Source organism: Marmota flaviventris, chromosome 1 (assembly GCF_047511675.1).
Source record: "Marmota flaviventris isolate mMarFla1 chromosome 1, mMarFla1.hap1, whole genome shotgun sequence".
Lineage (NCBI taxonomy): Eukaryota > Metazoa > Chordata > Mammalia > Rodentia > Sciuridae > Marmota > Marmota flaviventris.
Window position 1 is genome coordinate 209,016,664 of NC_092498.1, and position 21,098 is coordinate 209,037,761.

General features: G+C 40.5%; 2 protein-coding genes across 2 annotated transcripts; one reads left to right on the plus strand and one right to left on the minus strand.

Annotated features, from left to right (window-relative positions):
- Positions 1–969, minus strand: LOC114107702 (olfactory receptor 7A17-like). Its single transcript, XM_027955067.2, has one exon. The coding sequence runs from the start codon at positions 967–969 to the stop codon at positions 1–3; it is 969 nt and encodes a 322-aa protein (XP_027810868.2).
- A 15,071-nt stretch (positions 970–16,040) lies between these two features.
- On the plus strand, positions 16,041–20,233 carry LOC139707743 (olfactory receptor 7A40-like). Its single transcript, XM_071619551.1, has 2 exons — positions 16,041–16,072; positions 19,261–20,233. The coding sequence occupies exons 1-2, from the start codon at positions 16,041–16,043 to the stop codon at positions 20,231–20,233; spliced, it is 1,005 nt and encodes a 334-aa protein (XP_071475652.1).
- The last annotated feature ends 865 nt before the right edge of the window (positions 20,234–21,098 follow it).

A 21,098-nucleotide genomic window follows, 5' to 3' on the forward strand; every position in this document is an offset into this window, starting at 1 on the left:
TCACGGGCACTTCTTCAATCTCAGCACAACTGACGCTTTCACAGTTTCTCTCTCACAGAGTCTTCTCAGAGCACTCTTGATATCCTTGTTCCTCAGACTGTAGATGAAGGGGTTCAGCATGGGGGTGACCACGCTGTACATCACCGAGGCAGTTGCAGTGGAGTGTGAGTTTTGGGTCACAGCAGAACTGAGGTACACACCCAGGCTTGTACAATAAAATAAGGAGACCACAGAGAGGTGAGATGCACAGGTGGAGAAGGCTTTATACTTGCCCTGAGCTGAAGAGATTGCACGGATGGAGGAGACTATCTTGCAGTATGAGTAAAGGATGCCAGCGAGGGGGCCACCAGCCAGCAAGACAGCAGCAAAATATATCACCACCTCATTGAGGAAGGTGTCAGAGCAGGCAAGATGGACCAGGTGATTAAGTTCACAGAAAAAGTGGGAGATTTCCAAATCTATGCAGAAGGACAGTCTCAACATCATTAAACCTTGTAACAAGGAATGAAGAGCACTCATGATCCAAGACACCAGAATCAGCAACCCACATCGCCGGGAGTTCATGATGACCATGTAGTGCAGGGGGTAGCAGATGGCCACATACCGGTCATAGGCCATCACAGTCAGAAGATAGATATCCAGTCCTGCAAAGAGTATGGAAAATTGCATCTGGGTGATGCAACCTGCGTAGGTAATGGACTTGTTCTGTGTCTGGATGTTCACTAGCATCTTTGGGACAGTGTTGGAGGTGAAGCAGATGTCCACAAAGGACAGGTTAGAGAGGAAGAAGTACATGGGTGTGTGCAGGTGGGAGTCTGAGATGGTGGCCAGGATGATGAGCAGGTTCCCCAGCACAGTGACCAGGTACATGGACAGGAAAAGGCCAAAGATGAGGGGCTGCAGTTCTGGGTCCTCTGAAAATCCCAGAAGAAGAAAGTCTGTAATTTGTGTGTCATTTTCTGGACCCATTTAGTTGATGGAACTAAAAAAAAGATGAGAAAAGGAACATGATATGATTATGCACTAGTACCCTGACATACATGCTATCATTTATGTTCTACAGTCAACATGCAAATTTCTGTGTTTCATGTATGAATCTGCTCCCCTCCAGGGATCCCCTTGCCACTATGATTGAGAATTCCTATATCACTTTTAGCTTTTCCCCAGGAGTTTATTCAAAATTTTGAATTTTTTTCATGTATTGGAGGAATACAATTTAGTTTTGATCATATTCTAGGAACTTTCTAGGTGATGAAAGAGCACAGCCAATAAATAAATATTTTTTTTTTTTTTAGAAAACTCAAATGTTCCTAAGTCTGATGAGGGAGAAATAGCACAAGCCAATATATGAAGGAAGAGAACTAATCATGTGGCATGCAAGAGGAAGGGAAAATAAATGCAGCTGTGAGGGAGAAAGCAGAGATGGAGTGCTTGGGTGCTCAGGCAAGACAAGCAGATAGGTGACACTTGCAAAGAGATCCCCAGGAAGAGGGGGAAGGAGCCACAGAATATCTGTATAAGTGTGCACCAATGCAAAGGCCCCGTGGAGAATCAGACAGTCAGAGTCAACAGGGAGCCCATGTGACAAGCAGGATGAGCAAGAGAGAGGGACCCGAGCAGGTTTCAGAAGAACAGAGTGGCCTCGGTGGTGCTCAAGACACAGGGAGACTGTCCAGACGTTGTTGTGTTCACAATTTAAGTTGTCTGCCAAGGCACTTTGTGGGTGGGAAGGCACCCTGGTTTTGATCTGGCCTCTGCACTTTGAGTTATCTCTTAGAATGTATTGAGTCCAGGTCCCCTTTCTGTTAATTCCCCTCTAACCCCTAAAGACACACACACACACACACACAGACCACTTAAAGGTAAGCCATATGCTGGGTCTCCTAGGGCCGTGTTAATGCCATTCTCACCTCCAGCCACTCTGTAAGAAAGGAAAGGACACCAGGAAAGCTGTCAATGCCAAATGATCTTTCTTCAAATAGATGCACTAGTGATAGCCAGAAATTCCAGTTTATGAATATTTCATACACATGAAAACTAGGAGTTTCCTTTCAGTGTGGCCATTTTGATCCCCTGGGCATAAAGTGATACAAAACACCAGGTGGAGAGTGGCTCAGCGGTAGAGCACTTGCCTGGTGTGCAGGAGTCCCTGGGCTCAATCCCCAGGGCTGCAAAGGACAAAAAGAAAGGAGAGAAAGAGAAAGGAAGGAATATAAAAACCTGCTCAATAAACTGAGACGTGAAATGGCTCTGAGCAGGAAGAAGGCTCGTCACCTCTGTGGTCCCCCAGAGGTGATGGGGAGAAAACGACTCCCCACTTCTGTCATTTCAAGTCTTGCCTGCTTTCTTGAGGACTACAAATAAATAAAATTTAAAAAGCAAAAGATCAACAAGAGTCTCAAAAGGCAAGTGTTATCACATATTTTTGGCACCATGACACCTGTATAATAAGCAGATATACAAAAACCAAGGGCAAAGGTAAGAAAACAAAATAAAAATATATATATAAAGCACAAGAAAATTTGCACAAATTGATATGAAGCATTCCTGTGCCATTCGATATTGATTTGACTGACTGGAGTTTTGTTTCATTTCATTGTTTACTGATTCAGGAATAGTACATATCTAATGTATAGAATATGGAATTTCAATACCTATATACTGTATAATGAACAAATCAGGATATCCATGTCCATAATTAACTCAAGTATTTTATAATTTTATTTTGCTAAGATTACTGAAAACCCTCCCTTATAGGTTCTTGGAATTACTCAGTCACGCTGCTGTGGATAGAATACCAACATTATTTATTCCACTTATCTACCTGTAACTTTGTATCCATTAGTCAACTTTGCCTCCTTCTTATTCCCCTTTGTACCACCCCAATTCTGGAAACTTCTCTTCTTCTCTCCACTCCTGTGAGATCATAGTTTAAGATTCCACAGTGAAAACCAACTGGCATTTGTCACTGTGGGGAGAAAGCTAGACCCAGAAAGGAACTATGGAGTCAGGCTTAATGTGCACAGTGGCAGACAAGACAGGCCCCTTTCTTGATTTCTTGTGTGGTATATTTTCCATTTTATTTACAGCCTTTCAGTTTTGAACTCTTAAGACAAAACCAATGAGCCCAACTCAGTCTTGTTGTGGTCTTCATCCAACAAAGAGCTGTTAAGAGTATATGTTATAAAATCTTCCACACGTGAATATTCTATCTTTTACATTGAATAACACCCTGGCTAAGGCTTATCCCTGAGAGCATTACATCATGCACACATTTCTTCCATCACATTGTCCAGGATTGAGGATCAATACCCACAGGAACAGACTGCACCAGATTTGGTTGTGTGTCTGTGTTCATAGCAGTATGTGAATAGGCGTTCATGGTATAGAATAAAATTACAGAAAAGCAGAAGTTGTGGAGTAAACAAAAGACAGCAGGGGGCAGAGCAAGGTTAAACTGAGTGACTGAAAAACAACTGTATTTAAAAATTGAACAGAGCCTCAAACATTCAGTGAATGAAGATAGTAATACCAATAATTTCATAATTAAATTTGCAAAGACTTAGTTGTAAAAGAACATAATGAGGAACGTTCCTCAGGTGCTAAGTTAGTAGATTTGTTGAATGAACAGGGAATTCTGCCTCACTCTTTAGGTGGAATAAAAGACAGTCATATTTCTGTTTTTTTTTTTTTTTAGAAATCCTCGTATAGATAAATAATGACATAATTGGCTCTCTACCTGGAAGAAATGAAAGTGATCCCCTAGCTCACATATCTTACTAAAAATTAAGAGGAATTAAAGACCTCAATATGAAAGTTAGCAATATGTTTGAGAAGAACATCCAGAAAGTGTCATATAGTGTGGTGCATGCCTGTAATCCCAGCTCTGGGTGAGACTGGATTGGCTCTCAGGTGACCTTAGGTACACGTTCTCGTCTTCCAGCTTCTCTGATGCTTTCTGTAGCACCTTCTGGACTCTCAGACTCACCTGGGTGGGTTCCAAATGGAAGGTCTCCTCATGGAACCAAATTCCTCCCTGGCTGTTTGATGAGAGAGACAGAAGCTGTTTCAAGACAAGACGTCAGGGAGGGGTCAAGCAGGAGGTGAGAGGATCAAGAATTCAAAGCCAGCCTCAGAAAAAGTGAGGCACTAAGCAACTCAATGAGACCCAGACTCTAAATAAAATACAAACTAGCAAGTAGGGCTGGAAATGTGGCTCAGCGGTCAGGTGCCCCTCAGTTTAATCCCTGATACCAAAAAAAAAGTGTCATAAAAGTTCATAGATAGATAAAATTACCTTAAATAAGGCAAGAAACTCAGAAGTAATAAGATAGATTGTTCATTAAATAAAAAGTAAAACTTTTTATGGCCAGATGCACCCCTCCAAAACTCAAAGGAGAAACATCAAGTTAGAAAAATCCATTGAAATACTGATAACTGTAGAAAATGGACATTTGATAACAATAAGCTCATCAAAATTCTGCTCCATCTCAGAAGTAAGAAGTGCTACCCTTCATTCTGTGTCCCTCCTCAGCAATGCATCTTATTGTTTTCCACCTAATTGTTTGCAAAGGTCCTGGGACACGTGCTGCACTTACACTGAAACCACTCTGAGCCTCCATGCCCTCTTCTGATGGGGCTGCCTTTGCCCTCACCCCATGGTCATCAAGGACCTGCCTGGCATTGCTGAACTCTCTGTTCACTCCTCTTTTTAGCACAATAAATAAACACATCAATGAATTAATCAAATAATTCAGCAAACAATCTCATCAACCTCTCAGCTCCGGGCAAGAGCATTTGCCCAGATTGGCTCTCAGGCAACCTTAGGTACATGTTCTTGGCTTCCAGACTCTCTGATGCCTTCCTGCAGCACCTGCTGGGCTCTCGGACTCACCTGGGTGGGTTCTGGATGGATGGTCTCCTGATGGATCCTGATTCCTCTCTGGATGTTTGAAGAGAGAGACAGAGGCTGTTTCAAGACAAGACATCTGGAAGGAGTCAATCAGCAGTCCCCTGCCAGATGCAGGACTCCAGAGAAAGCAACCACATCTCCTCCAGTCCAAGGCTGCACAGGCTGGGGAATGAGGGCAGGGGAGATACTTAACAGCTCAGGGTGTCTGCTCATTAGGCACATTTCCAACGCCAAACACATCATTTCCCTGTAGGATGTTGTTCTGCACCAAAAGCAATTTTTCTTACAAATTCTGTCTCCCCAATATATACAGGGTACATGTCAGGGGAATAGTCTTTATTTCTCTTTCTCATGAAATCTCCTGCCTTCCAGAGATCTAGGCTCCTAACACCTTATCCACGACCAAACCTAAAGTTTTCTCTGAAGTCTAAAGGGACAAGCCTGCCCTGTCTCATGGGTCCCTGAAGCCTGACTTCTTTTTGTGACACAGCCCCTGATATCTCTAGAAAATTTAATATTTCTGTCTTCAACAAGGGGGTGAACTGAGATCCCTTGATAAAAAGCCAAGACAACTAGAATAGTTGGCGTCATGAAACTCTAAAACAATTGAAATTGTCATGTTTATAACCTGAGTTAAGAGCTGTCACGTAACCATGTATTTATAGGACACTTGATAATTCAAAAACATATACTTAGATCTTTTTATGCACACTGCCTTGTGATTTACAACTTATAAGAATTATCCTTTTATCAATTTTTAAATAAAAGTTCATTCCTGAAATGAACATTACTCTCCTTTGTTCCTATATGAATACGCAACCAGGGTAACAAGAACAGAAAGTTATACTCCCTGTATGTAAGATATGTCAAAGTACATTCTATTGTCATATGTAATTTAAAAGAACAAATAAAAAAGTGGTATTAGAATTTTAACAGAGGTGCCAGCAACACACCTGTAATCCCAGAGACTAGCCAGGCTGAGGAAGGAGAACTGTAAATTCAAGGGCAACCTGAAGAAATTACTGATGCTCTCAACAACTTAGACTCTGTCTCAAAATTTAAAAATAAAATGGAATGGGATTTAGCTCATGAAGAGTGCTCCTGTATTCAATCCCCAGTACCAAAAGAAAAATTTAAAATTTAATTATTTAAATGAATAATTTTTTAAAAAAAAAGAATATAGGGATTGTTTTAAGTGTATAGATTACTTTGTCTAGTATGGGCATTTTAATAATATCAATTATTCCAATCTACAAATACCAAGTCTCTTTACATTTATCTGCAAATTCTTTAATTTCCTTTACCAATCTTCAGTAATTTTCACTGCATAGTTAATTTAGTTAATTTATAAGTATTTCATTTACTTGGTTTTTGTTGCAATATAAATGGGATTGTTTTGTTTCTTTTTTTTTAGCTAGTTGTATAGAAATGCCAATATTTTTTGTATATTGATTTTGTATTCTGTGGCTTTGCAGAATTTATTATTTCTAACAGTTGAAGACATCTTTAGGGTTTTCTATGTATGTGATCATATTGTCTGCAAAATAGTAATATATTTAAATTTTCTTTCCAAAAGTTCATTCTTTGTGATCTGTTCTCTTGCCACATTCATACCTGGGGGGCTTTGAATGGTTAGGTGATCTGCCCAAATGGGCCCATAGAGAATTATGAGCTCAACAAGTGAATTTTAGAGGAGACAGAAATATTGAGTTCACTAACAGAATGGAAAGGCCACGAGGACAAGGACCAGGTGCCTGGAACATAATAGATGATCAATAAATATTTGGGCTCCACACACAGAAAATGAGGAATATTTAAGGAGATGCGATACTAATCACCCTGGTTTGATCACTGTACATGATATACACATCTTGTATTATCACAGTACCTATAAATGTGTATAAAATAAGTCAACTAAATATAATCTTCAAAACATGTCATATGCAAAGGGGAATTTGATTTCTCCTTTTCCACTTTGGATTCCCTTGTTATTTCTCTGGTCTGCCTGCTTTTGCTCTGACTTCCAGTATTATGGTGAATAGGAATCAGTGGGCCCTTTTTCTTAATCCAGATGTTAGAGGAAAAGTTTCCATCCTTTCCCCATTCAGTATGGTGTTACCTGTAGGTTTTTCATTGTATTCTTTATTGTTGAGAAATGTTCCTTCTTTACCTAATTTGTTGCATTTTATTGTAAAAGGGGTGTTGAGTTTTATGTTATTTCTGAATCTATCCAGCTGATCTGACAGTTTTTGCCCTTCCTTCTGTTGACAGGAGATTCTACATTTATTGATTTGATATGTTGAACCATCCTTGCCTTCCTGTGATACGTTTCCCTGGAACATACTGTATAATCTTTTTGATGTACTTGTGGGCTTGGTTTGCTGGCATTTTTATTGAGGACTTTTGCATTTATCTTCATCATGCATATCACCCTATAGTTTTCTGGGTCCTTTTATGATTTTGATATGGGATAATGTTGAGTTTATAGACTGGGGTTGGGTCTTTTATTTTTGGAAAGGTTTAAGAAGACTTGCTACTAGCTCTTCAAATGTTTGGGAGAATTCAGAAGTGACACCTGAATCTTCTCAGAGGGGAACTGTCTTAGTACTGACTCATTCTCCCCACTCCTTATCAGGCCATTCAGATTTTCTTCTATTTCAGATTTTCTATTTCTTCCTGTTTCAATCTTGCTGACATCTGTTTCACCTCCATCATGGTCCCCATGATGCTGGTGAACATCCAGGTGCAAAGAAGGGTCATTACCTAGAGTCATATCACTGGAGTATTTTTTTTCAGTTTTGGAACACCTGGACAGTTTAGGTATTACTGTCATAGCCTATGAGCACGTGGTAGCACCTGCCACTTCCTGTACCACCCTGTCCTCATGAACCCCAGGCTCTGTGCCTAACCTGCTCCTCAGTGTGCTGGGAGCCCTTCCTGAGAGTCTGACTGTGAGACAGATTTTCTACTGCACAGAAGTGGACATCCTGCACTATTTCTCTGAACTGCTCAGGTGCTCATCTTTCCTGTTATGTGTCTTTCAACAGTAACATTGTGACATGTATCAAGGGCTTTTATCCTCTTGCTGGGATCCTTTTCTCTAATGCACAAATTGTGGCTTCTGTCCTGCAGATCTCAACAGCAGGATGGGAGTATAAACCATTTTCCACCTGTGGTTCTCATATCTCAGTTGACTCCCAGTTCTATGGAACCTGCCTGGAGGTCTACCTCAGCTCCACATGGACACACGCCTCCTGGACAGGGGTGTTGGCCTCCACCCTGTACACCCTGGTCACCCCCATGGTGAACCCCTTCATTTACAGCCTGAGGCAAGGGACATGAAGAGGGCCCTGGGAACACCCCTGTGCAGCCTTCTGACCTTATGGTGACAGTGATACTGATGCTGTGCCTGGACAAGTGCAATCAAAGGTGATGGAATGTGGTGCTTCATGGTGTGGACTCTGCCTTTCCTGGCTGGGCTCCAGTGCAGACACTTTGCTTACGGTGCTTATTGGTCTTTTCCAAATATTTTTTGAAGATGGTCTTCAATTCTTTTGCCCATTTTGCATTTTTTTCCTCTTCAATTTGTAGGAGGATGCAAATTGTTTACCAGATACGTGTGCAGGTTTATATCTTTTTCTTTAGTCAACGGCTTCCTTTTCCACTCTACTCATTGAGTCATTTGAGGAGCAAACTTATGCAATTTTGATAAAGTCCAATTTTTGTCATTTAAAAATATGTTTTCTGTCTTTATTGGTGCATTATAGTTATGCATAATATTGGTGTTCACTTGGACACAATCACATAAGCATAGAATATAATTTGCTCCACTTCAGCCACCAGTACTCCATCAAGCCCTCCTCCCTCTCCTGTTCCATTTCTTTGCTCTATTGGTCTTACTTCCATTTATTTATGTTATTTTAATTAGTGTTTTTATAGATATAGAGAAATTTAAATTCACTGTGGTATATTCATGTATGTACCTAGCATAGTTTGTTTAATTTTATTCCACTATTCCACCCTCTTCTCTCCCCCTCCAATCTGTTTCTCTCCTTCACTGATCTCCCTCCCATTTTCAGGGAATCCCCTCCCTCCTTTTTTCCTTATTTTGCTCCAGTTTTTGCAAATGAGAGGGAAAAAAAAATTCCACTCTTGACATCTGGGTCTTGCTTTTTTCACTTAGCCTGATGTTCTCTAGGTCATTCATTTGAGTAAAACTCCACTGTGTGTAAATACCACATTTTCTTTATCTATTCAACTGTTTACAGGCATCTAGCCTGGTTCTATAGCTTGGCTAATGTGAATTATCCTGCTATAAACATTGATGTGGCCCTGTCATTGTAGAATACTTTGTAAAGAAATCAAAAGGAAACAGAAGGCGTTGCAGAGGCAGAATGGCCTCTTGTCCAAGTTGACAGCTTTATTTATACCAATAGGTTTCATTAGGTCACTGGTATCAGTAGTAAATTATTGTTCATTGTGTCCTTATGCAGGTTACAGAGCTAGCAACATTATGCAGCTTATTCCTCAGTTACATACCACAGTTGCAATGTGCAATATTAGGAGCTCTGTGTAGCTCTCAAGAAAGTCCATTGTTTAAAATTACTGTTATATGGACAGGTTCTGGTGCAGCGGAGCTTGGTGAAACATCATGGTTGTGTAACAAGAGAGTTTCTTTATTCCCAGGAGCTGTGTGCCTGAGATCAAGGTTGAGACTGATAAGACTCTAGCACAGAGCCTCCTTATGGAGGGCATTGCTACAGCAGTTAGGCATCCTGTGTCTGCAGAGAAATGTTTCCAGCAGCTAGGCATCCTGTATTTTTGTACAGAAACTTTCCCAGCCACCAAGCTTGCCACAGCCATGAAGTCATCAGAGACCACAATCCCAAACACAGAACTCTTACAATACTGATTTTAGATCTTTTAGATATATACTAAGGAGTAGGACAGCTGGATGGTGTGATGGTTACATTCTTAGTTTTCTCAAGAATCTCCATATTCTTTCCAAAGTGGTTGTGCTTACTTTCACTCCCTCCAACAACATGTAAGTGTATCTTTTCCCCACATCTTTGCCAGCATTTATTGTTTTTTATATTCTTGATACTTATCATTCTGATTGGAGTGAGATGAAATCTCAATATAATTTAAATTTGCATTTCCCTGATTGGTGAAGATGTTGAGACTTTTTTCTTATATTTCTTGTCCATTTCTATTTCTTCTTTTGAGAAACATCTGTTTAGTTCTTTTGCCCATTTCTTAATTTATTTTTTTTTGGTGTTAAGTTTTTTGAGCTCTTTATATGTTGTGGATATTCATCCCCGGTCTGAGCTGCAAGTGGCCAAGAACTTCTCCCATTCTGTAGATTCTCTCGACAAACTCTTTGTTTCCTTTGCTGTGCAAATGATTTTTAATTTGATTAAAATTCAATCCCACTTATTGATTCTTGGGAGGGGGGGAGGAGGGAAGGGAAAAGGGAAATACAGGGGAGTGAAATGGGACAAATGCTATTGTTAAATTATGTGCATGTCTGAATATGTAACAACAAATCCCACCTATGTACAGCTATAATGCACCAACATAAAATGTGGGAGAGATGTATTCTCTGCAATACTTTGTCAAGGATCAGATGACTCCATCTATGGGTTTGTCTCTGTGTCTTCTCTTCACTTCCACTGGTCTTCATGACTGTTTTGGTGCCACTACAATGCTCTTTTTATAATAACTATAAGAATTGTCAACGGTCAGGCAATCAGGGTAATGGGCCTCAATGAAGGTCTTCTTGAGTGTGAAGACCACTCCAGGAAACTAATCTTTAGAACCACTAATGGGCCCCCTGAGGCCTTTTACAAGTGTAAAGACCTTGAGACTTACCCTTGGGAACTTTCCAACTCCTTTGCCCCAGACTGGGGGAAAATGGAAGGTAAAGATGACCCTGATGGGAGTTACTGTAAGGGTTAAAACTCAAAGGCTAAAGGACACAGACAATAGTTTTGGTATTTTTTCAATGCCTGTTTAACATAGATTTTGGTCAATGCTCAGACCAAAAACCATACTCTCCCCTAGTCTAGCACACCAAAACCATTTTCCTGCTCTCAGGTCCCCTCCTGCATGGCAGGAGTTCTCTTCTGCTCTCACTCAAATAATTCCTACTCGGGTTGTTCTTGCCTTCCATTTATTCTTTAAATTTGTGAGACAAGAACCCAAAAGGAAATTGGAAAAGCCTGCAGTCTGCCCAAGCCCCTCTATCAAGAGAAGTGGGGAATCCAGTTTCATCTTGATAGGAAACAGACAGATGCACAAGGTTAAGGGAATAATTCTATAAAATGGGCCCACTCTGCTGATCCCCACCTGCTTTCTTTTCCAAGGAGCAATTTATCCTGCCTGGGCTAAGTGGACAGAATATGTCACATTCCTCAGCAAACTATGTGTTATATGAAGGAGACATACAGGCCCCAAATAATGTCAATAAGAGAAACTTAAGTTACTCTTAAGGGGGACATTTTGTAAGCCTTTTCACCAACCAGATCTTGAAACTCAGGGAGGTACAGGTAATGCCTTCTAACCATGAATCTATAAGAATTTGTGGCTAAGAATCCAATTAGAACCTGTCCGCATGGGCCAAGGTAACCTAGAGTTGTCATGACAATAGGGACATGTAATTCTGATGTCTTCCTGCTGTCAATCAAATGCAAGAAGTGGACATGAGCAGGAATCTCCGGAAAGCTCTCTGGGATCCCCAATAAAACTGGAATGCAGGAGAGGCACTCTGTTCCTCTCCTCTATGAGGGGACCCACTCTTCTCCTTTGAGAGTTTATTGAAGGATAGGAAAAGGGAAAGGGGACACTCTCATATAGATTACCATTTTACTTGTAAAAATTCATAGGTCATAGTGTGTATCCATATGTATACAGCTTGCAATTATCTAATCAGGCTGGTTACCATTTCCATCTTCCATTTTTTGATAATACATTAAATTTGTGCATATTTACAGGGTATAGTTTGGTTTCTCAGTATATAACATGTACTGGTAAAATCAGTGAGATTTCCATGCCCTTATCATTACTTTGTGTCTGGAACCTTCAAGCTCTGCTCTTCTAGCTATTTATAAATTATATAATAGATTCTTAAAAATCACAGGAGTCCCATGGTACTATAGGAAACTAGCACATATTCTGTTTAACTGTGTTTGGGTGCCTATTTTCCCTTACCACCACTTCTAGCCTGGTTTTAATGCCCATGTACAAGCCACAAACAAACATGTACACTGTGTGTCCACCTGACCTGTTTATTAAATAATTTAAGCACCATAAAGGGGTGAGTGGCTCAACTTTGCCTTGATAACAAACAACACCTCAGATCCCAACACTTCCATATAAAGAAAGAGGAGTCCCTACCACGTTGCATGTAGACTGAAGGCTGTGTGGCTCTGCCCCAGCCATGCTCTGCTCCATGTGCATCATCATTTGGGGATCACAGCTGAGGAACCATTCTAGGCAAGAGGTGCTCATCATCCTAATAGAGAGAAAGACAGGGGAAGTGAAGACTCTCATGACTCCTCAGCAAGGTGTGTCTCCCCACATTCTGTAAATTAATGTATGTCACATGTATCAGTCAGGGTTCTCCAGAGAAACCAAACCAGCAGACTGACACAGGATAGATGGATGGACAGATGACCGACGGATAGAGATATGGCTATAGACACAATTACAGAGGATGAGTATTTCTATAATGACATCTGCAAGCTGGAGACAAGAGAAGAAAATCAGATTACTTAGTCCAAAAAGCTGGAACTCTCAGAACCAGACAGAACAATATTTCAGGCCTCAGCCCTAAGGCTCAAAGCCCAAGAGCTTCAGAAGATTCTGGTGTGAGTCCCACCTACCAAATACTGAAGAAACTAAAGACTGATGTTTGACAGAAGCAGCAGGAGAGAACCAGCCCTGTTCCCAGAGGAAGAACAGAGAGAGTTGCCCCCTTCTGCCACTTTCCTGTCCCATCCTGGCCTCAGACATTTACATAGCGTGGCTCACATTCAGGGAAGATCTTTCCCACTCAGTTTGCAGACGCCACAACACTCCGTTCTGGAAAGAGCCTTCCAGACACAATTGGAAGGGATTTACCAACCCTCAACATCCCTCAAACCAGTCAAGGTGGCACCCAAATTTAATCATCCACTTATCAGAGTCTAGAGGCCCTCTGGGGACATTCAGTTGGATTAGATGAGACTCTGTCCAGGCCCAAAGCAGTTAGGTGGAGTGATACACTATTCCTAGAGAAACCAGGAGCAATAAGCAATTGTGAGGCATAAAACAAATGTTCTCAGGGCAAAAAGAGAAAAGATAAGACATTTCTGATGACATCAAAATTTGTGAGTCATATGGTCTAGATTTGCAAGAAGGAGGAGGAGGAGGAGGCGAGAAATCATTTGACACAACTAGAGACATCGGCTTTGCTGATCTTCCCAAGAGTGAAACGCAGTGAAGCAGCTTAGAAGAGATTGAAAACCCTTACTGTGCCTATTTGGTGCCATTATGAGTGGGTCAGAGACAGTTCCCATGCGTCCAACACAGCACAGGGTGGTGGACTCAGGCTCTGAGCTGCCTGCCTGGGTCCCCTCCACCACCCTCCCTGTCTCCTAGGAGTAGCTCAATGCTAGACTCATTTCCTGTGCCAGGAAACCCTTGTGATGTCACAGTCACCTGAGCCAATGAGGAGCAAGGTCACAATGGCAGCTATCTGTGGAGCATCTGCTCTGGGCAGGTCATTTCCTGTGAGCTTCAACCTATGGCTTAGTTCACATAGAAACTCTATGAAGAAGGGATAATCTACCCAGTTTGTATATAAGGAGCCAAGGTCTGTACATTTGATTCCTGTTATGGAGGACATATAGAAGAGGCCAGTGTCAACTTGTCTAGGCAGAAGCTGAGCTGAATCCACATCTGACCACCTAAGATCAGAACAGAGCTGATGGAGGACTTCATGGTGGAGAAGGCCTCGAAATGCCTGTGCTTAACTCTGATGCTGGACAACAGCCTCAGTGGTCAATAATGGAACCACCATGTGATCTGGCAATCCCTCCACTGGGTAGTCATCCAAAGCAAATGAAATTAGTACTTCAAAGAGATATTTGTACTTCCATATTCTTTGAAGCAATATTTTAAAAAGCAAAATCTGGATTCTACCTAAGTGTCCATCAACAGATGAATGAATAAAGGAAATGTGGCACAGGAAACAATGAAATATGATCCAGGCATAAAAATGGATAAAATCCTGTCATATTCAACAAAATACATGGAACTTTTTTATTATATGAAATTAGGCAGATACAGTAAGACAACTGCCATATGACCTCACTACGCAGAATCTAATTTTTTTGTTGTTGTTTTTTTGGCAGGGGAGGTACTAGATTGAACACAGAGGTGTTTTACAACTGACCCACATCCCCAGCCTTTTTTGTATTTTCTTTTTAGACATGATTTCACTAAGTTGCTTAGAGCCTCACTAAATTGCTGAGGCTGGAGTCAAATTTATAATCCTCCTTCTCAACCACTTGAGTCACTAGGATTACAGGTGTATGCCATTGGATCTGTCAGAAGCTAAAATATTTGAATCTATAGAACTGAATGTTAGAATAGTAGTGAGGAGGGTTCGGTGGATTTAGGAAGGGAAGTTTGTGAAGATGTTGGTTGAAGGATACAGTATTTAGTTAGGAGGGATAAGTGAGGAGAGATCTACTACTGCACACCATGGTAAGCACAGGTAACAATATGTTGAATCTTGAAAACTACCAAGAGTGAATATTGAGTGTTCTTTCCACAAAAATAAAAAACTATGTGAAGTAATGTGTATGCTAATGAGCTATATTTATTCATTCCAATATACATAACCACATCAAAAGATTATGATTTATGTCATAATGAATACAATTTTATCTATTTTTTAAAAGGTGATCAATATTAACTGGGCATTGGTTACAAATGTTCAATTTCTGCCACCCTGACTACCCAAACCATAATCTACATTCAAACCAGATCCCTGAGTGATATTGGAAAAGTTCTGGTCTGGAAAAGTATTTTTCAAATGACACACTGTTGACCTTGGAGCTAGATACTACTATGTTTTACTACTTTGCAAGATGCTGAGTGCCATCCCTGACTTCAGCCTACCAAGTGCAACTCCAACTCCCCAGTTTAACAACCCAAAATTTCTCCAGATATCACCAATGTCTCCTGGATACACGATCACCCCTGGTGGAGAGCCACTGCCCTGGAACAGGAGAACTGGAAACACCTTGGGTAATATTCATCCTTACTCAGGTCACAATATTTGGGAAAATCACTTAATTCATCTCTGTCCTATTTGTGCAAATGTAAAATAGGTCCCTAATACTATAGACCTCATATAATGGACAGATATAAAAATGAAATTGCAAGGATTTATTTGCAAGGATTGCAAGATTCTAACTTTAGCACACAGTACACAAAAATAACAAGTTTATCTCTTACAATCTCTAAATGTTTCACAAATGAGTTAATGACAATTCTTAATTTGTGTTCCAAACATGAATATCATAACTGCTTTGCCAGAAGCATGACGAAGTCAAGAGTTGTAGACATTTCTCATGGTTTTATACCAAATGAACATGGTTCTCTCCTTTGAAGAGGGGATAGAAAATTTCTGAAGTTACCAGGAGCTGTAATTACCCCTCTACAAGGCAGAGCTTTGGAGTTCCAATGAATGGGGAACCTCAGACTGTGGAGGATTTTGTAACTAGGAAATGGCAGAGATGCTAAAGAGGTTAGACTTCCAGAGGGCAGGAGGCTTCCCAGATAAAGAGTTAAGAAGACAAAATTCACCATAATTTCTAACCTTGTCTCTTGGGAATATGGAATGAGCAGGAAAATTTTCCTTTCTGTGCAGACAAAAGTCCCCAGGGAAATGAGGTGCTCAGGGAATGGAGTAACAAGAAGAAATGTACCTGATGAGCAGGACAGGGACCTATAAATAGATGCTCGGATGATATCCCACAGAGAGTAAACCAGTGCTTTACTCCTTCCTCCTGTCTTGTCTGGGGAGAGAGCTTTGTTTTTCATTACTAGCCATCCAGACCAGAATTCAGACTTCCACATGGAGACTTTCTTCCCAGAGGCCCCATCCAGGTAAGTCTAAGACCCCAGCAGGTTCTGTAGGCAAGACTCAGTGAGAATGGAAGCCAACAAATTTATGGGAGGTCACTGGAGAACCAACCCAGCCCAGCCCACAGCACAGAGTTACTGTGTTTGTTTCCCTACCTAATTGGTAATTTTTAGACTCTGCAATGCATGCATAGATCATGGTTGAAAATTCTATGATGGAAGGCTAATTGCATGAGACTGAATGAAGAAGTGGTATAAAAAATCTCACATAAAACTGAAACATATCCAAAGAGTTTTACAATTAGAAAATTGAGTATTAGGTATGGAGGAACATGCAGGGAAGTCTTTTTATTGTGAAGTGTATTTGATCCTGTTTCTTCATTCATTACAGGATCTGACTAATGGGTTGCTTAATAATATTAACCTTGCAACAACATCTTGTGAGATAGGCATCTCACAGTCTTTTCTCTTGGGCTGGGTATACACATAACCAAAATGAATTTTATTTGATAGGTGAAAGGGAAAACTAAACTACATTTTGCTGCAATGCTTTCATTATTGCTGAGGCTGAATAAAATTTATTTTCTTACTCTTTGCAATTTCAAATTACTTCTTCAAGTTTATTGTTTTTATCAGATCTTAGTGTTTTATTTTGTGATTTCATTTTTTTCCAAAATAAAATGAGTTGGAGGTTTATTTTTCCTCCTAAGTTTGTGCTTACCATTTAGTGTTTCTATAAATTCATGGATGTATTTGATGGAGGAGAGTATAACTCAAAGTTGAAATTTTGTGGACAAATCTGTTTTAATCATATTGCAGATCCAAATGTCCAATTGCTTTTTAAATTTTATTAAAAATTTTTAATTTTTCAATTTAATTTAATTTTTTAATTTCTTCTGCTTGGTTAGTAGAGTCAATTGCCTTTTATAACTTTTTCTTTGGCAGGTTCTTTAATTTATTATTTTCAGTTATATACAACACCAAGATACACCTTGACAATATCACAAAGCCTAGAACACCACCACCCCAATTCAGTTCCCAGTGCTGTCCCCACCCTGCCCCCACTCCACTGATCCCTCTTGGATCCATTTACAGTTTCCTTTTCCTTTTTATTTTTTTTTTTAAATTTGTGTCCTGAGGATACCTTTTTCCATCCTATGGCGATCTGTTTTCTCTTATTAGAACTTTTTGCTTTTGGGGATCGGTTCTATTTTTACAAGTAGCCATCATCTTCTAAAACATATTCTTTTGCAGTCATCCTAAGATTGCCTTTGTTTTACTCAGAAATATGTTTTTTTACCTAGAAACTTCATTATATTTAAGGACATCCCCTTTTTGTACAAGGGAATTCTATATAAATAATAAGCATCATGGGATTCCTGTCAGAAATCAGTGAGTCAATGCGCGTGGTGCATCTAGTCCATGTGCACTGTAAGAACTCATAAGGGGAGCTTTGAGAATATTTAATCATGATTCATCATCAGAGTCATGATAGCAAAATTATGGCAAAACTAAAACATATGTGTTTATTTTTAGCAAGGGTTTGAGGAAAGGGGAAACTTAGTGTAGATTTGTCAACTTTACACATCACCAACTTTCTGAATAGCCACCTTGAAATATGCATTGAAAACCAGCAGATTCAGCTGGCAATGTGGCTCAGTGAGAAGGGACTTGGCTAGTGTGCATGAGTCCCAGGGTTAGACCCCAGCACCTCCAAATAAATAAATCAATAAAATTAAAAACTAGCAGACTCACATATCCCTTTACCCAGAAACTCTATGAATTTACCTAAAATAATAAAGTTGGTGGTAAATAAATTTAAATTATACTCTGTCGTGGTATGTAATTTTTCTTATAGTATCCTCATCTAGTCAAATTGTGCCCAAAAGCTAACCAACAATGAGAAATCCACCTGGATCCCTGGGATGACTCTGAAATCAAAATTCTGCTTCCTTGCATGTACCTGAGATATCTAATAATGTCAAACTCAGATGCTTAGAGCAGAACGGTAGTGTCCAGGCAGGAAAGAAGAGGAAAGCATGGGCAGGGGATTACCAGATGTCAAGTGACAGTTATGTAAGATGTCTAATGTCCAGACCTCTGCTATGCAACTTAGTGCCTAGGGCTAGCAAGTGATATTCTGCATTTGACAATTTGCTATGAGGACAGATCTCATTTTCAGTATTCTAACCTCAAATGAAACAGAAAAACAAAGGCATGCTCTAGGAGGAGATGGATGTGTCTCTGACTTTCCTTGTGGTGATGGGACCACCTGGATTTACATATATCTGCACTCATCAGATTGCATATGTCTGCACTCATCAGATTGCATATGTCATATATGTATACAATGTAACTACACTGCAATAAATCAGGTTAAAACAAAAGTACTAGGCACAATATGTAGCAAGTGACCCTCTGCATTTTGACAATCCTCAAATTTCCACCATCTTAGGGAGTCCACCTTCCTCACCATCCTTAGACACAACCTCTCCTCCATCTCCCTCTTGCTTGTTCTGGCTGCCAGTGGCTCCCTTGTGAACAGTGACATGTGCAGCTAGCACCAGCCTCAGGATCTTTGTGCTGCTCACCTCTTCTGCCAGACACCTGCTTCTGAAGTTAACCTTGTGGCTTCCCTGCTGTTGTTTGAGGTCTATGTTCAAATACCATCTTGTCTTGCCAGGACCCTTTTAAAAACAGCACTTCATCTACTCTCCCTTTTAACTGCCCATGTTTTCTTCATTGCAATTATAACCATATGATATGTTATAGGATCATTTATTTTCCATTTTTAAATAATATATGAAAATTGTGCACATTTGTGGTGTGCTGTGTGAGCTCTTAATATATGTAGGTGTTTTATAATTTTCAAATAATTCTCTAAAACATGGAGCATTACTTTATGGTGAAACATTTAAAATAATCTAGCTCCAATGTCAAAAATAATGTATCCACTTCTTTTGGCATTACTGAATCATAGGTATATTCATATTTCAGCAACCATCCACATTGGCTAGACAGTGCCAGGAATATGGGAGAATGCTCTGTGCATTCCTGCAGGGCTTGAAAAAATGCTTATTAAAAGTATTGTATATGTAGTATTCATAAGTCCTTCAAGAGAGAACCTTGAATTCTGAGTCAGAGATTGCACATAGAATGTCCTGTGTAGGACCAGTTACAAAAATTAGTCATGATATTTTTCTCTTTTTTAGTGGTTATGTACAATACACGGAATCAAAAAATGACACAAAAATTTCAGAATTTCTTCTCCAGGGAATTTCAGAGGACCCAGAACTTCAGCCCCTCATATTTGGGCTGTTTCTCTCCATGTACCTGATGACTCTGCTGGGGAACCTGCTCATCATCCTGGCCACCATCTCAGACTCCCACCTGCACACACCCATGTACTTCTTCCTCTCCAACCTGTCCTGTGTGGACATCTGCTTCACCTCCACCATCATCCCTAAGATGCTGCTGAACATCCAGACACAGAGCAAGGCCATAAGATATGAAGGCTGCATCCTACAGATTTATTTTTTTACATTATTTATAGTGTTGGACAACTTCCTCCTGGCCGTGATGGCCTATGACCGGTATGTGGCCATCTGTCACCCCCTGCACTACATGGTTATCATGAACCCATATCTCTGTGGCTTGCTGGCACTGGCATCCTGGACCACGAGTGCCCTGAATTCCTTATTACAAAGCTTGATGGTGTTGCGGTTGTCCTTTTGTTCAAACTTGGAAATCCCACACTTTTTCTGTGAACTAAATCAGGTGGTCCACCATGCCTGTTCAGACACCTTTCTTAATGACCTGGTGGCATGTCTTGCAACTGTGATATTGGCTGGTAGCCCCCTCACTGGCATCCTTTACTCTTACTCCAGGATAGTGTCCTCCATCCGTGCAATCTCATCAGCTCTGGGCAAGTACAAAGCCTTCTCCACCTGTGCATCCCACCTCTCCGTGGTCTCCTTGTTTTATGGAACAAGCCTTGGTGTGTACCTCAGTTCTGCTGTGACCCAAAACTCACGCTCAGTTGCAACAGCCTCAGTGATGTACACTGTGGTCACCCCCATGCTGAACCCCTTCATCTACAGTCTGAGGAACAAGGACATCAAGAGTGCTCTGAGAAAACTCCTTTGGAGGACACCTGGAAAGGGACCAGTTGATCCACCCCAGTAGAATCACCTGTGAGTTCAAGGCTCCACGTTTTGGAAGTGAAAACCATTATTCTTTAACCAGACTGTATAATAAAATGTTGATCCTTTTAGTGTAATCTCCATTGCTTTGGAATCAATTTCCCAATACAATTAAAGTAACTGTTATACTAGACTTTTTGTACTTTGTGGTCTCTCAAATTGGTTTTCCTTGGTCACTTCCTACTTTCCCAAACCTCTTCCCACCCTTCCGTTGAAGGCATTTGGAAATTCCCACTCATATCCTATCATGGGACAACATGACCTTGAGGAATAATTTTCTCTCTCTCTCTCTCTCTCTCTCTCTCTCTCTCTCTCTCTCTCTCTCTCTCTCTCTCATTACACATGACAGCAGAATCCATTTTGATATAATTACACCAACATGGAATACATCTTAATCTAGTTAGGATCCCATTCTTGGGGATGGATGTTAGTGGGATTCTTTTTTTTTTCTTTCTTTTCTCTTTTTCTCCTAGTGCTGGGAATGGAACCCAGGGCCTCGTGCACACCAGGCAAGCACTCACCATCACTGAGCGAGGTCCCCAGCCCTTAAGAATAAATTATTTTCAAATAACAGTGCAACACATAGTTTTTCTTCTCTTTTTCTAAAAAAATGCCTTTGAGTCTTATGACATCAGTGAAACACTCCACTTAGAAACGAGAGATGTTCACACCCTCCATTGAATAGCATATGAACTCTGAGACCTCAGCTTCTCACTATGCTCATGTCATTCTTTTCTGTTCCTTCATTCTTCCTTCTTTTCCTTTTTCTTTCTCCCTCTCTTCCTTTTCCCCTGCAGCCCAAGGCCTTGTGCAGGCTAAACATCCACTCAACTGGGAGCTGCGTCCTG